Raw genomic sequence first — 8739 nt, 5'->3', positions numbered from 1 at the left:
CTAGATGGATTTATGTGAAGAAATATCATCATACAGAGCTCATGTAAAACCTTGGCATGCATCCACACAGATGTGTTTATGTGCAGTAAATCAAAACTCCAAACCTAAGCTGGGATGAGATCATTAAATGCCATCGCTACTTGTGTATAGCTGTGCCTGGATATAGGTGTAGGAGCTTTGATTGATTTCTCCTTCCAGCAATCCATTGGGAGCTAGCATGTAATGGTTTGGCAATCACATCTGCTTTTTAAAATAGCCTTAAAGTAAAAAAAAAAAAAAACCACATGGTTTATTTTGCAACTTACCCAGTGCTGCTAAATTCTCTGTCTGGAAGATCTTTTGTAGTGGAGGGATGTATATAACAGCCAGCTGGCCCAAAAAGGACCCCAGCACAGAATACAAGAACATGCGGTTTCGAAAGAAACCTATTTCAAATATCAACTTTGTCTAGAGAAGGGGGAAAAAAACAAACCAAAAAAACATCAACAAAAAGAAAAAGAAAAGAACTGTAACATTTCCCAGTCTCCTGCTGGTACTTGAATGTCACATTTTCTTTGCATGTAAACTGGATTGCTTTGTAAAGTGACATGAGGCAGAGCTCATGTTGAAAGTATAATTGCAGTTGAACTATGATGGATAATTTTACTTAAAGAAGATGATAAAACTCCTGCTGCTTTAAGTGACATGAAAATACCCCCGACCTTCCCACATAGAATACCAGCGCTCAGTTTATGTTAAGTGTTCTGCTGACAGAGTGATCTCACCTGAGAGCGGCAGGTCAGGGCATTGAAAAGGTCAAAAAACACAAAACAGGTGAAAGTCATGGTGGTGGTTCGAGGAGTGATGACACTTTTGGGATTCTGAAAGCAGATGTGAAAATACAGGGATTCGTTAAGCCTTGCAAAAACATGCCAATTAAATAGTCCCTTTAATCACCCCAGTCAGATCAAAGCTTACTGAAACAAAAGAATAAATCTAGTTCTGGCTATTATAGGTAACATTAATTTAATTTCTCTCTGCTGACTGAGTCATTCTATCAACCAAGTTGTAAATTCTTAAACTGATTTGACATTTAAATAAAGAATATTCTTAACTAAATGAAACAGTTACAGCAGAAGTCACTACTTACCAACAGCAATCCATAGCACTAATGTACCTGGAATTGTCTGCTTACATGGAAGGCTAGAGGTGAACAGCACTTAAAACCACTGATTTCATATGAAGTAATAGTTTTCCCATTCCAGATAGGAACCTCCAAATTAGAGGCAACACAGGAAGGCAGAAGCAGAGCTAGGAGCTGACCCAGGTTCCTTAACCCTTCACCCATACTAATCTTTCCCCACTGGATGCATTTCACATCTTTCAGAAATTGCCCTTTCCTTTGTTCTCCAGCCTAATGAAAACAAGATATGATGGCAGATTTTCCTCACCTCTTTCCAGAGGACAAAGAGGGTTCCACTGATGATAATAATAGCTGACATGAAGATTTTCAGGATCAGTGATTTGCTGAGGATAGTATCCGTGATACAGCGGGGTGGCTGTTTGATAGTATCTCTATCAACAGGTTCAACTCCCAGGCTGCCTCAGAAAGAAAAGGAGACATGTGTCAATGCACATCATTCCAAAAATAGTGCTGATAAAACAAGATGGATCTGCAGGATGCAATTCCTTGAAACATGGCATGAGTGTTCTGTCAGGGTTATGTCTGCAACACCAACTGTCTTTTGTGTGTATTGAGCTGCTAAAATGATATATTAGATGAAGACAGTGTATCACATCAGTGTCCTAGCCCAGAGGGACAGCTAGCTGGGAGATTGTGGCCAATGTCTCTCCCATGTTGTCGAAATGGTAATTAGCAGTAGTTGTCATTAGCAGTTTGATGAGGTTCCTAACTGGTGTGATTTTGGGGCATATACCCCTATTATAGACCCAGTATTCTCTTGCCAGTCAGATCTGCAGGGCTATTAGCAAGTCACACACTCAAGACAACAGGCTGCTCCCAGGAAAAGGGTGGAATAGCTGGTAAGAGATTCCACCACAGAACATAAAGACACAGAGATGTGATGCTGAAAGACATCACTTCAGCACTGGACTCAGTAGAGTTAGATAAGGGTTGGACTTGATGATCTTCAAGGTCTTTGCAACCAAAATGATTCTATGATTCTATAAATCCTCAAATAACCTTAAGTAAATACTTTTGGAGCGACCAGGAGGAGCCAAAAGTGCAACTTGTCTCATCTAAACATCAAATGACTGGCACATTGGTAAGAAATCATAGCAGCTTGTGATCCTAAGCCAAATTCAGGCACATTTTGCTCACTTGGCTTTTCCATACCTCTGGGCTGGCGGCCCATCCATGATGATGTTGATCCATAAGATCTGCATAGCATTGAGTGGATTTGGTAGGTTGAGCACTGTTGATAGAGTAATTAGGCTCAAAGCTGAAATGCTCCTGCAAAATAAAGAAGAACATTATTCTACAAGGCCTCACCCAAAGGGTGCTGCCCCTGCAACTGGAGCAAAAAGAACTTACGTGCTCAGCTGGAACCGGACAAAGTTTTTAATGTTGTAAAATATTCCCTTTCCCTCTTCTATTGCATTCCTGGGAGACAGAGGAGAGTTTATTCATTAACCAATGTTCACATTATTTTACATTAAGCTCTCTGTTGCACTCACGGGAGTTCACTTCTCTAGCACATGTTTCAGATGAAATTCAGATCCTAGCTTGGGAGAAGGAGCTGAACGCAGCGTCTCAGCTAAAATGACTTTACCAAAATCAGCAAATCTGAAAACCCTGATTCATATGGTCAGGTCTGGGTGCATAAAGCAGAGGTGTGTGACATGTTTACATTCTCACTCCACTCCATCTACTCTCTCTGGTGTTCGGAAACAACAGAGCACTGCAAATGACGTTTTTGCTCTGAGCTTTCTGGGTGAAGCAGAGAGCAGAAATTATGACCTATCCAGACTTCTAGGCACTTTCAAATCCCCAGTTAGCTACAGCAGTGAGAAACCAGGGCTTTCAGCTGAAAGGTAGCTTTGTCACTGCCACTTGAAACAAAAATCCCATTGCTGAAAATGAGCCAGACCCAGGGAAAGTGTCTCTATGCACTGCCCATTGGCTTACATGTCCTCTGTCTTGCATAATTTCCAGGGGTGGTCACACAACAGACTTGTTGCAATGGGTAGGCAGAAAGTATCTGAAGAAAGTGTTATAGGGTGAGAAAGTCACTAAACTTACATCACTTTTGAGAAGTCATCATCCACCAGAATCATGTTGGCAGCCTCTTTGCTGACGTCTGTGCCAGCCTGTCCCATCGCAATCCCAATATCGGCAGATTTGAGGGCCACGGCGTCATTAACGCCATCTCCTGTCATTGACACGATGGCACCAGCCCTCTGTAGAGCCTGTGAGAGGGGAGAGATGAGAGGCTTTGAAGACAGGAGAAGACAAGTAAATCCTATTGGCAGTCACAGGATTTGCACACAACGTTGAAAGAGCAGAAGCACTATGTGACTTTGAGGGTAAGGCAGACTCAGCTGCCCACTGGAACAAAACTCAGAGCAAGAATTAAGTCGTTGCATTTTCAGGAGTGTGGAGAATCTCACAACTCCAGCAGGAATTAGAGGGGAGTAGCCCTCAGAAATCATAAAATCATTAAGGTTAGAAAAGACCTCTAGGATCATCCAATCCAGGCACCAACCCAACACCATGGCCACAAAACCAAGTCCCAGAGTGCCATGTCTACATGTTTTTTGTGCAACTTCAGGAATGAGGAGTCTGCCACTTCCCTGGGCAGCCTGTTCCAATTCCCCTAATATTATGCTTGCTAATATGTCATTAGAACCTTTCAAATGACCCAAGCTGGATCTGCAAGAGAAATGTTAATATATTCAGTGCAAACAGTGCCAATTCTCTAGCTTGGGTTTTATGGTCCTTTAGTTTGAGGTGACTCTGCTTTGGCAGACCATGTGGTCTAGAGCAGTGTGGCTTCCCCACCTTACATTGTGTTTTTTAAAGCAGACAAAGGAATTGAGAGGCTCTTAGTACCTTTATGATTTTTAGTTTGTGCTTTGGGCTTGTTCTGAAGAAAATGGAAACCTGAAAAACATAAAAAAGCAGTCTTGTATTAAGTGGATACTGTTGGAAAGAGACTTTGTTTTTGCAAGCATAACCCATTACATTTTTGATGGTGGATGATAGTTCTGCCTCTGACAGTTGGTCCAGCTCTTCTCCAGACATGGTTTTCAGTTTCCCATTGCAAAGACCAATATTCTGCCCTAAAAAACAAACAAACAAACCAACCAACCTCGAAGCTCTGAAGAAAGCCAACTATTTCCTGAGTCAAAAACCAGAGGCAGCAATTAAAGAATTCACTGAGAAATATGTCTGAACCTGGGGCATCTAACAGGGCACACAGCTCTTCAACTCCAAGCTGGGCTGGTCACCCTGTCCCTACTCAGCTGGAGTTGTGGAAGCCATACAACACCCAGAACTGGAGGCACTACTTAATATGGCACCTTCTTCTCTGCTACTTGCTCTGTGTATTTCTCATGCAGAAATGGGAAACATAGAGATAGCCACACTCTGAACCTTAGTAGAGTCCATGATCCCACTAATGCCATCTGTCTCATTTGAGGATCTTGCACTAAGATTTTACCATTTTTGATCCTAAAATACTGGAAGTTAGTGGAATGTGGTCCATAGTTCATAGCTGCTCTATTACTAGAATCACAGAATGGTTTAGTGGCCTCAAAGATCATCCAGCTCCAAGGAGATACCAGGGCAGCTGTTTTGGCATTTAGTCTTTATTTATAGCCAGAGCAATGTGTTTTCAACAGAAACCATCAATAAGCCTTTACACTTACAAAGGAGAGAAAACATGTAAGAGCCATGGTGCAGCTCCTATTCTTTTGTTCTTTTTCACTAATTAAAAATCCTGATAAAGTTAAAATACACTTAAAAAAAAATAAAATCTTCAAGGTATAGAATCATAGAATGGTTTAGGTTGGAAGAGGCCTCACAGATCATCCAGTTCCAGCCCCGTGCCATAGGCAGGGACACCTCTTGCTAGAACAGGTCACTCAAGGCCTCATCCAACCTGGCCTTGAACACCTCCAGGGAGGGAGCAGCCGCAACCTCCCTGGGCAACCTGTGCCAGTGTCTCACCACCCTCACTGCAAAGAACCCTTTCCTAACATCTAGTTGAGTCTCCCCTCTTTCAGTTTAAACCTATTACAAGACTTTGTAAATAGTCCCTCCCCAGCCTTCCTGTAGGCCCCTTTCAGATGCTGGAAGGCTACTACAAGGTCTCCTCAAAGCCTTTGCTTCTCCAGGCTGAAAAGCCCCAACTCTTGTAGCCTGTCCTCATAGCATAGCTGCTCCAGCCCTCCGAGTATCTTTGTGGCCCTCCTCTGTACTCGCTCTAACAGTTTGATGCCCTTCCTGTGTTGGGGGCTCTAGAATTGTACACAGTATTCCAGATGGCATTAAATATGATTTGTTTTAATGGAAAAGCAGGAACTCAGTAGTATTTAAAACTTCTGCTAGCACACAATAATAATAATGATATTATTATGGAGCATTTGAATGATCTTATAGACGTAATATAGACTTGCAGGAAAGAAGGTAAATTTGCTACCTATGGCCACAGCAGTTTCCAGGGCGTCTCCAGTAATCATCTTCACTGACACACCAGACTCAAGAAGGACCTGAACAGCTTCTCTCACTCCAGCCCTTGGGGGATCAATTATCCCCACCAGACCTAAAAAGGTTAGTTTGCCAAGTTCTGGACCCGAAGCCAAAGCAAGTACTAGAAATAGAGGAGTGGGAAGGGGAAAAGACAAGACTAAATTAGCAATAGTACATTTCTGTACATTAAAAAAAAACACAACAAAACACATTTACAGGAGATATTAAATTGCCAGTTTTCCAGCAGAAAACAAGTGTCATTAAAACCAGACCTTTAGTCATTATATTCAGAGCTAGTACAAACATTTTTCCCACTCCAATAACACCAGTTTGTCTGAATCTGAGCATCTTCATTCCACAAGTTTCCCTGAGGATTTATTCCCTTCTAATTTAAAGCAGTCTACCAAGTTTTCCCTAAAGGCAGATATTTGACCAGACATCACTGAACTAATATGCTAACAAAGAGTGCTTCTGTAAAAACATAAACTCTATCTTACATCTAACAATGTGAAATGTAAATTCAGTTAAACCAGTGAAACTTTCATCTTGTAAACATCAAGGCTCTGATCATTTTGTTTCTGGTTCTCAGTACCTAAGCATATAATTCAATCATTCTTAAATCAGTCAAGTATGTTTTGCCAGAGGTTCATGTCAGTGTTGCTTTGATAATGGAATCACAAGCTTGCAGCAGCTGCCTGAGCTAATCACTTGTCTTCAGAGCAGTAATTTGCCGTTCACAACAGCAGATGACTCAGATATTGTAATGCAAGCTCAGTACATGAGTTACTAACCACAAGACAGGGCTGGAGAATACATGCATTAGTTACACCATCTTTCAAACCTGGCTGCTGAGACTTGTTCTCTTCTGCTTATGAGCAGAACAAAGATGGGGTCTTTGTTACTGCATGAAAGCCTAAGTTATGTCTATAGGGATGTTTCTAGGGATGAAGCCAATGGTGTGTATAAAAACTTCCGTGGGCTGCTCACTGACAGGCCATCAGGATCAAAAGGAGATTGTTAGGTTTGATCCAAATAATAAATCAAATCAAGCCTCAGGTAGAAAAATTCTTGGTGCCCAGATTCATGTTTGGAATCTCTTTCAAAGTTGCTTTTCACTGCTCTTGGAACAGCCTTCTCCAAAAGGAAAGCTTGGTAAAGAAGCAGCTAGATTGGGTTCAGCAGAAATCCCTTCCAACTGTACTCAGACCACATCCCAGGCAATCACAAGTCTCCACAGGAGAAAGACATCCACCACTTCCAGTGCCTTTTGTAGCTCCCTTTGATCTCAAAAATTTAAACTCGAATAAAAGGATATGTGCAAAGGAAACAGACAGCAGGCCCAAGGTGTGGGAAGAGATCACATAAGTGATGCCAAAGACTAAGCCTCTGTCCATCCTCACCAAAACACAGCAGGATAGTGCTAGGGCATGAAAACCTGTAAGCTTAAGGCAACAGACAGTAACGACTGACCCCGTAGACCTGAAGAGCCCATTCGTTTCTCTTCCTGCTGGTAGAAGGCTTTCTGCTGGGGTGTGATGGACAACGAGATTCCACTGCTGTTATACAGAGTGCAGTACTGAATGACCTCTTCAAACGCTCCTTTCATGAAGTAAATATCCTCCTGATCCTTTAAAGTAAGGAGATATATACTTGATCAAACAAAGAGAAAAGAGCATGTTTTAAAAGCACTGCTCATGCACAAGGCTTGGCATGCTAGGTAAAAAAAAAGATCTCTTGTTTGCTCTCTTACCTGTTGTGTAAAATGCCCAGATGCATATATTATTTACAAGGTGTGATATTTTTCCTGTAGCCATTTTTCAGTTCAGACAGAATGAGAATGGTAATGAAAAGGTTGGTGAGTTTTAAAATGGGAGCACAGTGTCAGCTCTTTAACCCTCCAAGGGAAAACAGGCCAACATTTCCCCCCAAACATTGACTCTTTCTTCCCCTCTCAGTTATCTTTGCAAACCTTTTGTGTTTCTGTTCAAACTACTATATGAAAAGCATTATCTTCTCCCATGCAAACACAGCTTTACAAACTGCAATTACACCCAAGCTGGGAACGTTGAGGTTTGTTCTGTTTTCTCCTGACATGGTTAACGTCTGAGAGCAGTATTTGCTAAAGAGATACCATTTCATGCCCATTGTTGAGGAGCACAATTAGAAACACGAAACCAGCCAACACCACTATTTGCTTTACCTGAGTTTTCAGCATGCATTTCACAGCCATCCACTTCTGTTCAGAGCTAAATGGGATTTCCTTCTTCCTTACATAAATGTCTTTTATGTCAGCTAAATCCATCTAAAATAAAGCAAAAAGAACAATGCAAAGCTGGTGTATGTTTCCATATTACATTCACTCACTGTTGTCTAGGTACTTCCTAGCAGTCTTATACCACAGAGCCCAAGAGAAAGTGTGGGAGAGTAAAATCCATACTTCAAACCCATCTTTTCCTTTTGGAGTAAAATAAATTGGAGTTTGAAGCTTGATCTCTGTTGGCATCTGCAAAAACTGGGGAGCTGCTGTCTTGGGGGTTAGGGTCACAAGAGGCTCAAGTCCCTTCCCTACAGCTGCAACAAAGTTTTGGGCAAGGCAGATTTCTCCCAGGCCAAGCTCAAGGTCCCCTATTTTAGTTTTGCTCCCTCCCATCTTACTTGTTAAAAAACAAAAGGAAAATTGCAAACTACAGACTGGTCACTCATGGGTGTGGTTTCAAATCATTTCATTGTGAATTGAACTCAAGAAGCAATTCACCACAAGAAGACTCTTCAGCTAGGAAGTACAACAGTCCAAATGGATATGTGCCTGCTTTAGGCGGGCACACAGCTGCTCTAGGTGAAGGGGTAGGGGTCAGAAGTAGCCTCCAGTCTCTCTGTCTCCCAGCTCCCACCAAACTCAGAAATTAAAATAGAAGAGGCATCCTCCCCTCTATTCTGCTGTTGCCTTGCTACAGAATGGCAGAGCAAAAGGAAGATTTAGTTTAGCATTTAAGGAAAAGAGATGTCATTGTTTTAAAGAAACACAAAGTTACAGGCTTGAGAAATAG

At 41.8% G+C, this 8739-nt stretch overlaps 1 protein-coding gene across 2 annotated transcripts in view; it reads right to left on the bottom strand.

Moving 5' to 3' along the window:
* Positions 1-8739, bottom strand: part of ATP2C2 (ATPase secretory pathway Ca2+ transporting 2) — a 31205-nt gene that overhangs the window by 1285 nt on the left and 21181 nt on the right. For both annotated transcript variants that reach the window (XM_064160040.1, XM_064160041.1), the window contains 11 exons: positions 7893-7994; positions 7163-7319; positions 5643-5813; positions 4184-4281; positions 4052-4102; positions 3242-3408; positions 2534-2602; positions 2336-2452; positions 1431-1578; positions 765-860; positions 306-447 (listed from right to left, as the gene is read on the bottom strand). In XM_064160040.1, coding sequence (XP_064016110.1) covers positions 306-447; positions 765-860; positions 1431-1578; positions 2336-2452; positions 2534-2602; positions 3242-3408; positions 4052-4102; positions 4184-4281; positions 5643-5813; positions 7163-7319; positions 7893-7994 — 1318 coding nt within the window. The remainder of the gene's footprint in view (positions 1-305; positions 448-764; positions 861-1430; positions 1579-2335; positions 2453-2533; positions 2603-3241; positions 3409-4051; positions 4103-4183; positions 4282-5642; positions 5814-7162; positions 7320-7892; positions 7995-8739) is intronic.

The sequence above is a fragment of the Pogoniulus pusillus genome, chromosome 20, assembly GCF_015220805.1.
Source record: "Pogoniulus pusillus isolate bPogPus1 chromosome 20, bPogPus1.pri, whole genome shotgun sequence".
Taxonomy (NCBI): domain Eukaryota; kingdom Metazoa; phylum Chordata; class Aves; order Piciformes; family Lybiidae; genus Pogoniulus; species Pogoniulus pusillus.
Note: the sequence above shows the minus strand (reverse complement) of the source record. Positions and strands in the feature narration are given on the sequence as shown.